The sequence below is a fragment of the Neovison vison genome, chromosome 14 (genome assembly GCF_020171115.1).
Source record: "Neovison vison isolate M4711 chromosome 14, ASM_NN_V1, whole genome shotgun sequence".
Taxonomy (NCBI): domain Eukaryota; kingdom Metazoa; phylum Chordata; class Mammalia; order Carnivora; family Mustelidae; genus Neogale; species Neogale vison.
Window position 1 is genome coordinate 9,681,827 of NC_058104.1, and position 17,875 is coordinate 9,699,701.

Below are 17,875 nucleotides of genomic sequence, written 5' to 3' on the forward strand. Positions count from 1 at the left end.
GTGGGGAAGCCTTCCTTCTCCCGCCCCCGACGATGCTGCCTTGAGACTCTTCAGGGACGGGCATTCGGGTATTCAGCATTCGAGTTCCAAAGGGCTGGGCCCTCAGGGGGAACACTGGAGTGACGGCCTCTCCATGCAGGCAGTCCCCTGCATGGCTTTGGGCTGTGCCTGACTGCGGTGTTGACCCCAGAGAGAAACTACCACCAATTACCATAAACAAAGTGCTTCCACGTTCATTCATTTTTATTGCTCTCAGGCCGCGGGTCATTTCCCCCATTTTATAGGTGAGACACCTGAGCCTCAGACGTGGTAAAGCCCGTTCAGCTAGGCAGGGCAGGACCAGCCACAGGGGGCTGGCTCTCTTGACCCACCCACGTCCTGGGCACTCACTTCCCACCATCCCCGGTTGGTGAGGGCACACAGCTACTCTGGGGCCCTATGTGAGGCAGGGGCACTGTGAACCTTTGTGGGAACAGTGGGTGATGTCACCTTGGCCCACGCCATCCAGAGCCGGCACCTTGGCTGGCGGTCAGCGGTGGGGGTCACAGGGCACGTCCTCCACTGACGTTTATGGAAGCAGCAGGTTTACATCCCGAGAGCCTAGAAGCTGGAACCAAGGAGTTGGCAGTCTGCACGGAAGTAATCTCTACCTTCTGCTAGATCTGTGTAGCCCACATACCTCCATTCCTTCACAGAGATTAATTCTTGAGATTTCTGGCAACCCTTGAAAAGTGGGCTCCCATTTAGCAGATGATGAACTGAGGCTCTGAAGTTGAGAGTTTCCGAAAGCCATGCGGGTGGTAAGTGGTGCAGGTAGGCCACTAACTAGGCCTCCTGACTGCACCTTTGTATGCCTTGATAGTATGCTTTGACGGCAGGTTGTTTTGTCTGGGATGCTTTTAAATGTGAGTCATAAAATCCCTACTGATGTGGGCTAAAACAACAAAGTCATTTAGTATTTCACATATTAAGAAACGGGTGGCTCAGAGGTTGGTTAATTTGGCAGCATCAAATCCTCAAGGACCCTGCTTTTTGCTCTGCTCTCCCTGTCTTCCCTCATGGCTGTAAGATGGCTGCCACAGCTCCAGGCATCACATCCTCATCCACCTGTGTACAGAAATAGGGATGAATTTCTCTTCTTGAATCCTCCCTCCCCCATAAGGGGTGGTATTTTCCAGAAACACCTCAGTTGTGTTCTCCTTACTTGTCACTGACCAGAAATGAAGGAACATGCGCACACCTCAACCAATGAGATGATGGTCTTCTCTACCTTTTTTGAACTTACTGATGCCAGAGTCTGAAGAAAACCAGGGTTGGTTAGCAAAGAAGGAGGAGGAGGAGATGACTCTCAGGGACATATGTGTCATATACGAGTGCCAGTTAGATACCCTCCTTGCTCACTGTCTGTTCTAAGGGACACAGTCCCCCATACTGCCTGCTACAGGGGGCCTTAGGCCCCCTGTTCTGTGCCATGTGAGTTCCCCACACCTGACTGGACCAGGGGTGGGCATCTGACCCAAAGCAAGTAGGCCTACTAGGGCCCGGCATGGACAGTGGAGCTGGGGGCCAGAGTGGACCACAGTCTCTGTCTCAGGCAATAGAGGTGGGAGAGAATGAGGCCATCCCTCAATGTGGCTCAAAGTGTGGTCTGCAAGGACAGAAGCCCCCACCAGCACGTTAACCAAGTCCATCACTAAGCATACATTTTTCCTTGTGGAGGGGTGGGGTGGGGGACCTACTTGGCCTGGCTGGCTTCTCCTGAACACAGGCAAGCTGGCAGCTCTTCTCTGGTGGGTTTTCGTAAGGATTACAGGAGGGGATGTGTCAGAGGCTTGCCCCAGTGCCTGGCACATCCGAGTGCTCAGTGAGTGTCGGTCACCCTTTTTCCTGTTTCGGTTCCAACTTCCATTGGGTGGAAAGGGTCCCTGTCCTTCCCCAGCATCCCCGGGAAGCTTGTTACAACTGCGTGTCCCTGGGCGCATCCCCACAGGACCCGAGTCAGCAGGTGGTTCTGATAGATGGTGCCCTTGAGAGGGACCAGTGAGGACAAGCTACTGGGTCCTGTCCTGCTCTCGGCTACACAGAAAGCTCTGGCTTCTACAGAGGTCGCTTGTGGGCCAAAGGGCTCACAGTTCAAGGTGGACACTGGAGACCGCCGTCGGTCGGTCCACAGCAAACGTGTGGCGCCTCGCTCCGCACACGCTCTGGTGAGTTCCAGCTCTGGTTGTGGGATCTGTGTCCCCGGACAGTTTCTCAGCAGGTGGCCTCGGGACCACAGATCCCACGAGGACGTTTGGCACCGAATTCTGGCAGCTTGTTGCCTCAGGCACTCCCTGTTAATGGGAGTCCTCTTGGATCGCTCTGGAGATGCTCAAAACCACGCTGCCTGTTCGGCCAAATCGTATACTCCCTCAGCTGCCCCAGTGCGAATGGGAAATTCAATCCGAAAGTGGCTTTTGCTCTATATGGGGTTCTTTCCAGCCTTGTCTCAAGTGGGGGAGGCCTCGGGAATTCCCCACCATGGAAAGTGCTAGAGAATGACCACGGACAGTTATGAAGCGGCCCAGCTGTGCTGTCTGGTGGGCGGGGGGGGGTGGGGGGGTGGCTCACTGGGCTACCCCGTTGCCCGCAGACCCGCATCCGAACCCACATGCCGCGTTCTCCCACCCGGCCTCAGTGTTGGACCCTGGAGTCCACATCATCGTCCCCCCTGTTTTTACAGAAAGATTGGGCCAGTTGCTGCGCTGTTTTGGGGACCAGCAGCCTTTCCCTCTGAAAGTCAGTGACCTTCGAATGACTTGAATCCCTCCCTGGTCTTGCCTTGAAATGGACAGTTCCAATAAAAAGTCTTTCGGGGGACACAGGCAAGTCTTCTCTGTGGGTACAAATGCTGGGCCCTAAAAACCGATCAGGACTGAGTGGAACACACACTTCGTTATTCTTACACACACGAAACCGCCACTCCGGACAGCGGCTCGTGCGGCTGAGAGATGGAGAGAAACATTAAGCCTCAGGGACCCTTGCCTTGTGAGGAGACGCTGTGCAGCAGTCTGGTCTCTGGAGGTCAGTCTCCCTGCCCTTCCCTGACTCCGGGTCTCCGGGGCCTCTTGAGCATGTCTCACCTGAAGCTGTCTCTAATGGAGAGCTGGCTTCTCAGAGCTGCCTTCCCCCACTGCGGCCCCCAGCTCACTCTATCCAAAGGACCCACGGCCGGCCGACGGTTCTCACGTGCTGCAGAGGGCGGGTGTGAATCCGAGGGGGTAGGGGGCCTTCCTCTCCACCCGGCCAAATCCTGGGCTTCCGAGCTGCCCTCTTCCCATAGATGCTCCCTGCTCTACGGGTCGGCCTCCTGGTCCCCACAGCCTATAGGACAGCGGCTGCTTTCCTCCCAGGACCCTGGGTATCATTTTGTTTCTTTCCCTGCTGGGCACGCGGCAGACACCGGGCTGAGTCCCCGGGAAGCAGATTCTGGGACGGGGTCTGGCACTGAGGGTATGTCCGGCGATTGGAGATCGTGGAAGGGATAGGACAGACTTGGGATCAGAAGAACTTGAGCTGGGATGCAGGCCCAGCGACCGCTACCACCCGCCTCCCTGGGGAGTCCTGCTGCTACAGTGGACCTCTCGACTTGTCCTGATGTCCGTGTGGCTGGACCTTTCAACTCGTGCGTGGACCAGACCCTGGCTGGGGGCCGGCCTGGGGAGAGCCGGATGTCAGGTGAGGCAGCTCTGGGCGCTGAGGCAGTCCGGGGAGGGTCTGACCGCTGATGGCCCTTCATTGAGGGGGACCCGGGACAGACCCAGTGTCCACCGCCCGGGGGCTGGTATGGAGGGGAGTAGGGTGCTCTTGACCTTATGCTGCACCAAGACAGCCTGAGTTGCCTTTGCCTTTTGGAATACAGCGCACACCACTGACTCGTACTGAACTTATTGTTGGCGAGAAACTCCATGCCCCATCTGGGGCTCGTCCGCTGGGTTTTGGGGCCGCAGGGCCGAACGCCACGTTCGCCCGGTCATGTTTCATCTTGTTACATTTGGCTCCTTGCTCCAGGCTGGGGAGATCTAGCTTGGATCCCTCCTCCCTGCCCAGGCCCAGGCCCCCGTGTGTGCCGGCTCCTGGTCTGTGCTTCCCGTCAGCAGCCCGCTGCCTCCCACACCGACGGCAGCCTGGCCTGCCCCGGGCAGCCTGGCCTGCCCCTCCTGGAGAGACCAGCGTTTGCCCCAGGTGATCTCCAGGTCCCCCCCTACCGGCAGGTGTAGCTGAGCGGCTAGGGGCTGGGCTTGAATCTTGGGTGCGTGTTGGCTTGTTCATTGGGTGGCCTGGAACTGGTCCCGCCTGCCTTCGCCCCATACCTCGTTTCCGGATCTGTGACCGTGGAGTAGCCACGGTCCTTCCTGGCCAGGGCTGAGTGAGGAAGACCCGGAGGGCCATGCGGGGCCGCAGTGAGGAGGGGACGGGGAGCAGGGTGGCTCCAGGCCCTCCCCACGAGCCTTGCTGGGGCCTGAGCTGTCATCCCAGTGGTCTCACAGGAGGGGTGGGTGCTGTCCCTCTGGCTTCCTGTGGGTGCAGGGGGGATGGCTCCCAGAGGAACTTGGCTACTTAGCACCTGCCGGGCGATGTTGTACTTGTTCCCTAGCCATCCTCTGTCCTCACGGGCAAGGTAGGTGCAGCCTGGGGCGTAGAATTGAAGACTGGGTTTCAGGGTCTAAAAGGACTCCTTGCTCAAGTGTGTCACCTTGTCTCCTGGAGGCTCAAGGCTCCTTCTCTGTAAGGCTCCCCCACCTTACCCACCTGGGAGAACTGGGGAGATTGCGCGAGCTCACGGACGGGCAGGTTTTCTGGGGCCGCCACAACCAAGTCCCACACGCGGTCAGCTTAAATGACAGAAGTGAATTTCCTCACGGTGCTGGAGGCTGGAAAGGCATGACGGAGGTGTTGACAAGGGCGGTTTCTCCTGGGGCTTCTCTGCTTGGCTCACCGATGGCCGCCTTCTACCCGCACCGTCACACCGTCTTTCCTTGGTACATATCTGCGTTCATACTCGGAAATTTCCTCTTTATAGAAAGAACCCAGTCACCCTGGATTCCAACCCACCCTAAGGACCTCATTATAACTTAATGCTCTCTTTAAGGACTCTTTTTTTAAAAAAGATTTTTTTTTTTTTAAAGATTTTATTTATTTATTTGTCAGAGAGAGAGAGCACAGGCAGACAGAATGGCAGGCAGAGGCAGAGGGAGAAGCAGGCTCCCCGCCAAGCAAGGAGCCCGATGTGGGACTCGATCCCAGGACGCTGGGATCATGACCAGAGCCAAAGGCAGTTGCTTAACCAACTGAGCCACCCAGGCGTCCCTAAAAAAGATTTTATTTATTGGTTTTAGAAACAGCGGGAGAGAGAGCAAGAGCGGGAGCGGGAAGAGGGGCGGGGGGAGAGAGAGAGAGAGAATCCCCAGCGGATTCTTCATTGAGCTCTTTCTGATCTCCTCTTGATCCCACGACCCCAAGATCACGACCTGAGTCGAAATCAAGAGTCCAATGCTTCACTGACCGAGCCACCCAGGTGCCCCAAGACTTCGTCTTTACAGCCACATTTTGAGTTCCGCGGGGTTAGGGTTTCGACATATGAATTTGGGGGTAGGGACACATCTCAGCCCATAACAGTACATAGGACTGCTTTGCCAACCCCCAAACAGGTCTTGGGGTCCTGGGCCTGACTCTGCCCGCAGGAGAGGGTCTCTGCCTGGCCAGAAGTCGGGTGGGCTGACTCTGTACCAGAGCTGTTCCTTCTCTCCTGGGAAGGGGCAAGGACCTGACTTCTCTGACTCTATCTCTCTGCGGACCAGCTAAGCCCCAGGGGCTCTGCTTCAAGGGCACCGTCTCAGGGTCATCCAGATTGCCCATCCGCGTGGCCATGGCCTTCAGGCTGCAAACCTGGGTTCTCACAGAGCTCCCTGCACCCAGCTGGCCCTGAGAACTCCTGGAAGTGGCCTCTGGGGATCGGGCAGGGTATGGCCGGGTAATTAGAGTGATCAGGGCGGGGAGGAGGGGGCCTGAAACTCAACACCCTTAACCTTGAGATGGGTGGTCCCAGCCATGGAGGCAGAGCTTGCTGGCACCAAGCAGAGCCCCAGAAACCGGTTTTTTTGCTGAGTGAGTGCAAGTGGGTGAGAGAAAGTCCTCCTGGAACATAGGGCTTGGGGTCGGATCTGCACAACTTTATGAGGTCTGCCCTGAGTCTACTGTCCTTGGGAGCCTATAGTTTTCTAGTATGATTAGGGCTAGGATTGAGGGATGTATGGGAGCCTGTGGGGCATGAGGCAAGGATTGAGGGATGTATGGGAGCCTGTGGGGCATGAGGCAAGAGTCGCTTCCTGGCCAGGGGGTCAGGAAGGCTTCCAAGAGGGGACAGAGCCCAAATGAAGACTTGTAGGGTAACAGCTGGCCAAATGGAAGACGGTGGGACGGCATGCCAGGGGGGACAATGTGACATTGTCAGTGGTAAGGTGGAGGTTGGTAGGAGGTGGTACCAGGGAGGTAGGGAGTGCTGTGGAGGTTGGGGAGGGGAGGTGACCTGGACAGGACAGATTTACGGTTTAGGGAGTGCCCTCTGGTGGCTCATAGAGGACACTGCAGGGAGACCGGGCTGGAGGCGGGGAGACCGGGCTGGAGGCGGGGAGACCAGCAGGCACCAAGGCCGTCCAGGTACAAGATCAAGAGGAAGCGGGAGACGGGTGGAGAAGGTGGGCTTGCCTGGCGCGGGAGCTGAGTGGCCACGGGCAGCGAGAGAGGGAGAAGGCGGAGTCTGTGGCAATTTGCCGCTGGGTGTTCTGGGTAAAAGGACCGGGAGTTTAATGGGGCTGGTCACCAATATGGACTCAGCTGGGTCTGGAGAGGGATGTGCTCAGTACTGGCCAGATTGCAATGGTGGGTCTTGAAGCGTCCCATGGGCTATGATGGTGTGTGACCACTGTCCAGATAAGCAGGGCCTCTATGTTGGGGTTCAAGGGGAAACACTGAGGAGACTCAGCCGGTGGGCGAAGCGGAGGGTGGGACAGGGGCAAGGGGGCCAACTGGGTGATCCCCCCTGGGAGGGAGGACACCGTCAGAGCCCCAGGGCTTGGTTCAGGCTCAGAGCTCAGGGTCCTGGGGATGGAGGGAAAGTGTGAGTGAGATCAAGTCCCAAGGCAAAGCTCTGATAGGAGAATTGGGAGGATTAAGGGTGGGTGCTTGGGATGGGACCAGGGCTCTGGGGAGGAGAAGCCACCATATTGCCATTTCCCTGGGTTAATTATATTCAGAAGTGGGCCTGGGCCGGGGGTGTCCTGAAGACCCTCCATTCCATTGTGCCGTGATTTCCTGAAGCCACTTATCGCTTGTTGTCCCAAAGGACCCTAAGTCAAGAATTTCGGAGCTCGGCCAAGTCACGGAGCCAACCCCTTTGCATGACGAAGACCCCTGTAGGAGTGGCCTCGAGGTCTGGTGGAGCAGGGCCGAGTCAGTGGCTCAGCCCCATCAGGGAGTGGACCTCGTCTCATGACCTGGATGGGAGACTGTGTGTCCCCAAAGCTGAGAGAGCGAGTTTCCCATCCTGGACCCTCCAGGGGAGGGGGCGGTTTTAGAAGAGACCATTGCTGCCCAAAGATAATGCCAGCCCTTCCCATCCTGATGAAGGCTGCTGAGGGCACCCTCATTGCCAGGCAGTTGGAGGACCAGCCCTGCCACTCCCAAATTCTGTGTTCTTGGGCCAGTCCTTCCAGAAGGGTCTTGAAAGGGACATAGTCTCCTGCCAAGCCAGTCTCTGCATGGAATTTTTCTGTAGTCCATACAAGATCTGTATGCACCCACCCACCATGGGCAGGAGTAGGGGTGGGTGGCACTGTGCTGCCCCCCACAAACAGGACCACGGAACGTTCAGGACATGGGGATCCTAAGAGGGACCCCACACGGGAGCAGAGTGCCCGACACCAAGATTCTTTGGAACCATGGTGCCTGGAGATGAACAAGGTTTTGAATTCCATCTGAGAAGGTCTGGATCCCTTTCCCCTTGTCTCTGCCTGCCTTTTTCGTTGTTTTTGGCCAGGTTTTGATTTTGGGAAGCCATTTACAGCCCATTAAAAGATCAAATGTCTGCAGATGATGAATCGAGGCATTTGAAAATGTTTTGCAATTCACAGCTCATTTCCCTATAGAGAACCCTGACCCAGCGTGATTCTGAGATGGCTGGCTGGTTTGTCTGTGCTGGAATGCCAGGGGCGGATGTTGGGACGGAGCATTGTCCTTCCGGTTGGTTCATCCCCGAGACGGTCATGCTCAGTGCCTGAGATGGCACCAGTGCTTCCCAGTAGAGATGAAGGAGGAGCCTAGGCTCCCGCCATCTTGCACAATTTCTAGACCAATCTGCAGACGCAGAAGAGGTTTGTACTGGGGATGTGGGACCCTGCTGGTCCTGTGGGCTGGAAGGCTGGATTCCCTTCCCAGCTCAGCCTCAAGTCTGAGCTACAGACAGTGAAGTTTAAATGTCCACTACTCCTCCCAGCTTCAAGATGGGAAGGTCAGTCCCTAGGCTTTAATGGACACTGTGGGGTTCCGGTAGCCAGCCAATCGGGGATTCCTTGGCTTAGGTAGAGAGTGCCATATGGTTCATACACCACTAACCTAAATCTGCTCACATAGCCCTCAAAATAACTTTGAGAGGTAGGATTTTTTTTTTTAAATTTCACCGAGGCTCAGAGAGAGAACATCACTTTGATTAAGTCAAAGAGCAGTTTGGTGGCAGACCCAGGTTTTGAGCTAGGTCTCCTGGTGCTTTTGGGGAGAGGGATGGACTTTCGGTTACTTCTATGCCCTTTTTGACTGTGCAAATGTTGGCAATAGAGATTTGTGTAGAAAATTGTCCAGATTTTGAAAAATTTTGATGTAAGATCACATATAATATTTGCATATAATTTTAAATCTCTGGAATTCTTCTTGTGTCTTTTGTTTGTTTCTCATTAAGGATTGTTATAAGCTTTGTCTTTTTGATTTTTTTAAACCTGTTTTGTTGATTCACTTTTTAAAGTAAATCTACTTCACTCATTTCCACTCAAATCTTTGCTGATTCTTTTCTTCTTCCTCTTTCAAGGGTTTTCTAATTCCTGTGCTTTCTGTTGCTACCTTCTTGGTTTTCTAGCGTTTTGTTGGATTAATCAGATTTTCTTTGTTTCATTTTTTTTTTCTCTCATGGTTTGTCAGTTTTGTGTCCTCTTTCTATCCTTGCTACTATTTATCTTTGAACTGAAAGGTATATCTTAATTGTGTATTTTTCTACTATACCTGAAGTTGCAAAGCACCTGTGTCCTTTCCATAAACAAGACAAAATCCCCAGAAACTTCTGGTTCCTTCTGTTCCACTTGCAGCTCTCTTCCATACTGAGATCACTTTGGATTTTAGAGCTAGACTGTTATTGAATCATATTACTCTTTCTTTGCTCATAATAGCTATATTCCTTCTGCATCCTTCATTTATTTTGCTGGAGTACATCCTGCAGTGATTCTTTCAGAAAAGGTGACTGGCAAGCTTTCTGAGTTCTTGTGCATCTGAAAATGTCTTTTTCTTGTCTTTGCCTTTGAAGGAGAGCTTGCCTGGGCGTGGAATTCTGGGTGCTCGATATTTCCCCTTGGAGATTTGAAACCATTGTGTTTCTTGATGAATCTGGCACTGCTGATTTAAGTTTATTATGGGTAGTCTGTGTCACTCTCCTTTCTATAGCATTTGGTTTTGTTGTTTCCATCCTGGGGGTTCTGATTCCATCCTGGGGGTTCTGACATTTCAGCATGATATGTCTCTTTGTGTTCTTCTGGCTTAGCACTCATGGGCTCTTTTGGATTGAGAAATCATGTCTTTTTCCAACTCTCTTTATACTTTCTTCAAGTACATACTTCCCTTGGCTCTCTCCGATCCCCCATTCCAGAGCTACTAACAGACATATGTCGGCAAATGGACTGTCCTTTGGGTCTCTCACCTTCCCCCCCCCCGCCCCATTTCCCACCTCCTTTTCCCCCTGCAGTGCATCCTTGGAAAGTTCATGGCTCAGATTTCCAGCTCATCCAGTCACTCTAGCTGTGTCCATTCTGATTTTTCAGCCCATCTGTTGCACTTTTTGGTTTTTACAGTCATACGTTTTATTTCCAAGAGATCTCATTTTTTCCATTTCATAATTTTTTTTTCCACAAAGGCACGACTGTCTTATCTCTTTGAGGACATCAATAATGTTTTAAAAAACTGTCTTCATTGGTTTGGTTTATTGTCTTTTCCTGAAGTGTGATTTATTGTCTGTTGAGTTGGTGCCTTTCTTTCATGGTGCTGGCCTTTTCTTTTCTTGAATACTTTGAAATTCTTGGTATTTGGGGATTTCCACTGGCTTATTTCTGCTTTACTATTTATTGCTGCTTTGTCTCTTAGAGGGTTGGTATAGGCGAAGTGTAGAGAAGGAGTGTGCAAGAATTTAGTTGTATAGGGGCGTCTGGGTGGCTCTCTTGTTGAGCCTCCAACTCTTGATTTTGGCTCAGGTCAGGATCTCAGGGTCCTAGGATCGAGCCCTGGGTTGGGCTCCATGCTCAGCAGGGGGTCTGCTTCTCTGTTTCTGTCTCTCTCCCTCTGTCCCTCCTCCTGCTCTACCTCTCTCTCTTTCAAGTAAATAAATCTTAAAGAAAAAAAAAAGAATTCAGTTGTATAAACTTAAAAAAAAAGATTTTATTTATTTATTTGAGAAAGAGAGAATGAGAGAAAGAGAGCATGAGAAGGGGGAGGGTTAGAGGGAGAAGCAGATTCCCTGCCAAACTGGGAGCCTGGTGTAGGACTCGATCCCAGGACTCTAGGATCATGACCTGAGCTGAAGGCAATCGATAACCAGCTGAACTACCCAGGCACCCAAATTCAGTTGTATAAACTTGAGAGGGTCTCAGTTTCTTTTGGGGTTCATCAGATTTTGGGGAACCCTCTACGACCATACCTGCCTCAAGCAGGTGAGTCGAATGCCTGATTCTTGACACCAGCAGGGGTAGGGATCTGGGTCCTTGTACTATGGTCCTCTGACAGTCACCTCTGGGTCCCTCCCCTATCCCATCAGCCACATCAGCTTTCCCGATTTGCACCCACATTTACTGCCAATCTGGAATCTTCCCTATGTTTCCCATTGGGCTCTCCTCTTTCAACTCAGTTTCACCTACTTTCAATCTAACGAGCGTTCCTCAAACTTTCTGGCCCCCCACTGCTTCTCTGTTTTCCAATGCTGTTAGGGACTTTTATGTTTCTTTATTTAAATTTTCTGCTTTATTGAGTTATGAGTGACAAACTGTATATTTAGGTTGTACAATATGCTTTTTTACCCCCAAAGGTATACAAATGTGATGACTTATTATATATGGACATTGTGAAATGATTAGTACAGATTATTAACATATTCATTGCTTCACATAGTTACCACTGTTTGTTTTGTGGTGAGAACACTTAAGATCTACTCCCTTAGCACATTTCAAGAATGCAGTGTGGGATTATTAACTCTAATCACCACATGATTATGTGTGTAATACACAGATAATATAATACATAATCCATACAGATCGAATCTGTATATTAGATCCCCAGAACTTATTCATCTTATTTTTGTTTTCTTTGACTGGCATCTCTCCGTCTCTCACACTCCCTGGTAATCCCTGTTCTACTCTCTGGTTCTAAGAGCTGGATGGTTTTGGATTTCATATACAAATGTGTCCGGCTTATTTATTTAACGTAACATCCTCCAGCCTCATCCATGTTGATGCAAATGGTAGAATTTCCATCTTTTTAATGGCTGAATAACATTCTATTTTGTGTGTGTAATTTTGCCCATTCATTCATGGATGCACACTTTGGTTATTTCCGTCTTGGCTGTTGTGAATACTTTCGCAATAAGCACGGGCATGCAGATACCTCTTCTAGATACTGATATTAATTCCTTTGGATATATACCCAGAAATGAGATTCCTGGGTCATACAGTAGTTCCATTTTTAATTTCTTCAGGAACCTACCGTAATGGCTGTACCAATGTCCATCACCACCAACAATGTACCGGAATTCCTTTTTCTCCACACTTCTGCCAGCATTTGTTGTCTTGTGTCCTTTTGATAATGGCCATCCTAAGAAGTGTGAGGTGATCTCTCATTTTGATCTGCGTTTTCCTCGTGGTGACTGATGTTGAGCTTTTGGCCATCTGTATGTCTTCTTTAGAAAAATATCTATTCAGGTCCCTTGGCCATTTTAAAATCAGATTATTTGGTTTTTGGCTATTGAGTTTTATGAGTTCCTTGTATGTTTCTGATATTAACCCCTTATAAGATGTATGATTTGCAAAAATTCCAAAGCTCCTGCAAGGGCATTTTTATCCCTTTTATTTATATTGTTTATTTATATTGTTACTGAGAGGAGATAGGAGTGGGGGACCTCCTGTCCCACTATCTTGCTGATGTTGCAACAAGGATTTATTTTTAGATTTAAATTTCTAGGATCTGGACGTGGGGAATGTGTGGGGGAGGTGGGAGCATGGGCTTGCCTGCCATCTGGATCCAATCACAATATTGTTTGCATATAACACCCACCCCCATGCCCCAGCTCAGGCTTCTGCACCTCTCAGACTGCACCAGAGGGATTTTTCTAAATTCAGACCCATAGAGAGATTCCCCTGGTCAGAGCACTTCAGGGGCTCCCCACTGACTTCATGCTAAGACCCACATCTAGCCTGGCGGGTACCATGTTCCTTCCTTCCTCCTGGCTCCTCCCCTTCCTTCTGGCTCCTCCCTTTCCTTTTGGCCCCTCCCCTTCTCCCTTGCTCCTCCCCTCCTCCCAGCCTTGGGGCCACGGTTGTTTGCACTTGCTGGAGGCTGACTCTTAGCTTTCAGTACCTAGGTGGTTGGTCTTTCTTGGGACCTGTGTTAGGTGCCCCGCTGGTCCCATAGCTCCCTGTATGCATCCTTTGGTTGCACTGATGGCCCCGTGTTCCTGGGGGTTATGATCACTTCCTTCTTAGTCTTCCATGTCAAAGTGGGATTTCCCCATGGGCAGGGGTTCATTCCAAGTGTTTGGTGACTGAAATGATGGATGCCAGGGCTTGGTGGCCAAGGGGTGCGGGTGCTTTCCCTTCCCCTTTGTCCTGGACTGAGGGTCTCAGTGGACCCCTTCCCCAGAAGAACGAGCACCCCCACCCCATGGCCTTATGGAGAGACCCCTCCTTGGCCAGCATGGCCTTTTGACCCGCAGTCAGCACCTCAGGAATAGAAGGGCTGATGTGACTGTTGCTTTCCCCACAGGCACTGGTGCCATCACACGGTGACGCGGACAGTGTCCTGCCAGGTGCAGAACGGCTCGGAGACAGTGGTCCAGCGTGTGTACCAGAGCTGCCGATGGCCTGGGCCCTGTGCCAACCTCGTGAGGTAAAGGCTTTGGGGCGGGCCAGCTCTGCCCTTCCTTTCTATTCCCTTGGATGAATCCAACCCCAGCACAGGTTGCTGGGGAGAGGCGGGGGTTGATGCTCGGAAACAAAAGCTGAGTGTGCATTTATGGAGCACCTTTTGTGTACAGAGCATGGGCATTTGATGAGCAGAAGAGCACTATAGACAAGAAGTGGGGTGAGGGGACTGAGGGGTGGGGGAGGCCCAGAATCAGCTCATAGGGACCCTTTCATGCTGGGACCCCTGAAAGGGGCAGAGATTCTGGTCCTGGGCCACAGGCTGCCACGTCAGTTAGGGGGAGAGTGTCATTCTGCCTTTCTTTCTTTTTTTTTTTTTTAAGATTTTATTTATTTGTCAGAAAGAGAGAGAGCGCACAAGCAGGGGGAGCAGCTGGCAGAGGGAGAACCAGGCTCCCCACTGAGCAAGGAGCCTGATGCGGGGCTCGATCCCAGGACCTTGACATCACGACCTGAGTCAAAGGCAGACGCTTCCCCGACTGAGCCACCCAGGCGCCCCTCATTCTGCCTTTCACTATAACTGCCGTCATTGTCGTGATGAAGAAAGTGGTATATACTCAGTGCCCAAAGCAAATCCAGAAATTACAGAACTGAATAAAGTGGACGATGAGTATTCTCCTGCCTCCCAATTGCACCTACACAATCCCATTATTAATATTACCAGTGCGTTACTCCAGACCCTTTTCTCCTCATATTTACATAGGAGCATATATATATATATATATTTTTTTTCAAACAAAACCAGATGATGTTCTCCCCTTGCTTCTGATATGACAGAGAGATCACAAGTAGACAGAGAGGCAGGCAGAGGGAGAGGGGGAAGCACGTTCCCTGCTGAGCAGAGAGCCCGATGCGGGGCTCCATCCCAAGACCCTGAGATCATGACCTGAGCCGAAGGCAGAGGCTTAACCCACTGAGCCACCCAGGCGCCCTGGTATTAATTCCTCTTAAACATTTGGTAAAATTCTCCAGTGGAAACATCTGGGGCTGGAGAATTCTTTTGAAGGAGTTTTTAAGCTACAAATTCAATTTCCTTAATAGTTATGGAGCGAGTCAAATGATGTATTTCAGATCGAGGGAGTTGGAGTGATTTGTGTTTTTCGATGACCTGGTCCATTTCCTCTCAGCTGTTAAACTGACGTGCGTAGCCCTATTAACCTGTTTTATTCCTGATATTGATAACGCGTGCCTTTTCCCTTTGTCAGTCTTGCTAGAGCTTTGTTGTTTCATGGGTCTTTTCTGAGGACCAGCTTTGGTTTCATTTATTTTTCTCTAATGTTTTTCTGTTTTCAATGTCATTGATTTCTGCTCTTACCTGCTCTGTCCTTTCTTTTGCTGGCTTTGAAGTATTTTTCTCTCCTTTTTGGAGGTTCCTGAGTTGGGCTGGTTTAGGTTTTAAAAAAGATCGAGGGTTGCCGTGGGGACAGTAGATACAGGCAGGTGCAAGGGATTGGTGGCTTGTGCCAGGACACTACCTGGGAAGTGGGTGAATTCAGGAGGGGTCTGGAAGCAAGGGGTCTGAGATGACAAGAGTCTGTTCACAGAAGGTCAGGGAGCAACCATGCATAACCCTCTGTGTCTGGTTTGAGCGGCTGGCTGACTGGGCATGTCCTTCATTAAGCTGGGGACCCCCAGTGGTGTCGTCAGCCCTCGGAGGGGAAACCAGCAGCTCTGTTTTGGCCAAGTGACACTGGAGAGGCCTATGGGGACATCCGTGGGAGAAGGGGGGAGGTTGAGTGAAAAAGTCTGGAGTACCAGGAAGATTGGAGGGCTCTGCAACCTCAGAGGCAGGTGAAGGAGGAGGGGCTGGCTAAGGAGGGGAGAAGGAGCATTTGGGTGTCCTGGGAGGTGAGTTTCGGGAGGGGAGGCATGGGGGAGAGCCCAAGTCTCCCAGATGCTTTGGGAAGCCCGCTAAGACTGGGGCCGAGTACGCATTAGAGTTGGCAACGCGGGGTGGCTGGGACCCTGGCAAAGGCCGTCTTGGGGAGCAGTGGGGATGGAGGCCAAGAAGGCAGGTGCGGAGGAGGAAAATGAGATGTGAGAAGTTTCTAGAAGTTCTTGCTGTGAAGGGAGCAGTGAAGGGGCCTGGGAAGCTGGAGGCGGCATGGGGTAAGGGAGGGATTCTGTTTGTTTTGAAGACAGGAAGTACGGGAGCATATCTGTAAACTGTTTTGTAAGCTGTTGGGCAGGGTCCTGGAGAGATGGGAGGGCAGAAGCCCAGAGCTGGGGAATGGGCAGCTGGAGGGGAAGGGGGGGGCCTTGTCAGAGCTGCAACGGGGGGGCAGGCCGAGAGCAGGGGCACCTGCCACCCATGTGGGTTCACCCAGGTGATGCCGGGATGGTCTGATTTGGGGGGACAACTTTACCAACTCATGAGGGCCTCGATGGTGGCCCACAATGTCCCCCTCCCATTATTCCCAGAGCTCACTGCGAGGTCCTTACCCACCAAGGTCCCCCCACACCGAGGGGCCTGGTGTGGGGACGCAGCCACACACCTTAACGGACACAGCCCTCTTCTTGCTATGTGGAAACAGAACTGTAATCCAGCCGTGTCCTGGGTGGATTCTCCCATTCTGAGATTTTTTTCCTACACTGGATTTCTGGAGAAAGAGAGAGAGAGAGAGTGTGTGTGTGTGTGTGTGTGTGTCGGAGGTATGCATCTATCATGTTTGCAACCATGAGGCCCAGGCACCGGGCCAGTCAGCAGCTGGTGGGGAGAGGGGGCTCCATGGTCCCCCCACCCCCACCCCTCCGCCCCAGGGCCTGGTCTCCCTTCAGGGAAGTCCCTGTCTCAGCTTCCTCAGATCCTGTGTTTGGTCTGGTCGGTGGTTGGCGCGGAACCGAGCACCTAAGCCTCCACACTGGTGTCCAAGAACATGGCCCCTTCCCTCCCCAAACGTGTGTGGTTGGGGAGGGGGTGTTGTGGACGGAACTGCTGAGGGAGGGAATGTCAGATGGCCCTGATATGAGACCTGGTCCTGGGTTTCCACGGGTGGGTGGGGGGCAGTGACATTGGCTCAGAGATCTGGAGGTTGAGGGGGTTTCCCTAGGGAAGGGGTGCGGTGTGGCGGGGAGGGGGGGTGGGGGAGGCAACAGTGTGGGAGGGCAGGGCCACAGTGAGGGCTTGGATGCTGAGACTTCCCCGCGAGAGGCCCGAGGACCAGCTCCCAGACCCAGAGGAAGGCAGAGAGACAAGCCGGGCCTCCCCTCTCCGTGCCTCAGTTTCCCTTTCTGGGGAATGAGGATATAACCCTCTGTCTTGCTTTGGGGGTGGGAAATCACACCCCTGGCTCTGCCTCGATCAAGGCAGCAGGAAGTCCGGCGTGGTTGATGCTGCCCTCCTGTCCCCCCTGAGCAAACCCCCCACTCTGCCGCTGCAGGAAGGGGGGGGGGCGCGCCAGGCGCAGGGCCTGCCTGACACGTTGGGAGGACCGAGCCCCAGGGACTTGGGGGTTAAGTTTTCCTCGGCCTGGCTTCCCTGCCCTGGCTGTCTCCCCGGCCCCTCTCGGAGCTCTTTGATGGCATTAGAGCCAACCTTTTCCAGATGTGCTGAGCGGAGGGGTTTGCCGGAACTCTCCGGGGCTTCATCTGCCTCCTTCATTCCCCTCGCCAGACGGCCCCCTGCCGGCCTGCCTCCCCCCCCCCCCCCCCGCCCCTTTGATTGGGTTGCCTGGACTTAGTACTTTCTTCAAACATGGCCTTTCTTTCCTGCCCCTCCTCCGCAGCCGGCCTGTGTGGGTGACCCCCGCAGCGTGGGGGCTTGTCTGGGCTGCATCCCCGTCCCCCCCCGCCAGGACTCCCCAGTGCCCTGCTGTCCTGGGCTCTGGTGGGGGAGGCTGGGCGGAAGACACTGCCGGCTGGGCCTGCTGTCCCTTGCATCTGGCACTTCGGAATGACTAGCTGGGGTCTGGAGGAGGCCAGAGGCTTCAAACCCCCTCCTCCTGCCTCTGCACGGCAGTGGGACAGCCCCTTCCCTCCCACTGGCCCGCTGCTATTAATCAAGAGATTAATAATCTGCTGCCTCCTTTTCTGAAACCCCCGCTCCCATTTCCTGTTGAGTCTCCAGCCTGTCTCGGTACCTCCCAGTCTGGTCGTCCTCGCGGTGGTCCCTGGTGGGGAAGCGCGGCCACGGCAGGAACCTGCAGGCTGAAATGCCCCGTGGGGGGTGGGGGCACCGCGCCTCCACGTGAGGTCTCCGCCGGCTGGCGATTCCCAGACCGTAGCCCTGTGCTGGCACCCAGCGAGGGACCTCCTGATGCTTTGGGGACCCCTCCTTCCACCTTTGGAGGCCAAAGAGCCATGGCCTCCACTTACACACCTCCGGTGATGGGCACCTCACCCCTTCTGGGATCCCCTTTGTCAAATGCCTTGTCTTGTGACCTCGTGCACCCAGGGCC

At 53.1% G+C, this 17,875-nt stretch overlaps 1 protein-coding gene across 2 annotated transcripts in view; it reads left to right on the plus strand.

Moving 5' to 3' along the window:
- Positions 1-17,875, plus strand: part of COL26A1 (collagen type XXVI alpha 1 chain) — a 120,507-nt gene that overhangs the window by 24,597 nt on the left and 78,035 nt on the right. For both annotated transcript variants that reach the window (XM_044232888.1, XM_044232889.1), the window contains exon 2: positions 13,321-13,443. In XM_044232888.1, the coding sequence (XP_044088823.1) occupies positions 13,321-13,443 (123 nt within the window). The remainder of the gene's footprint in view (positions 1-13,320; positions 13,444-17,875) is intronic.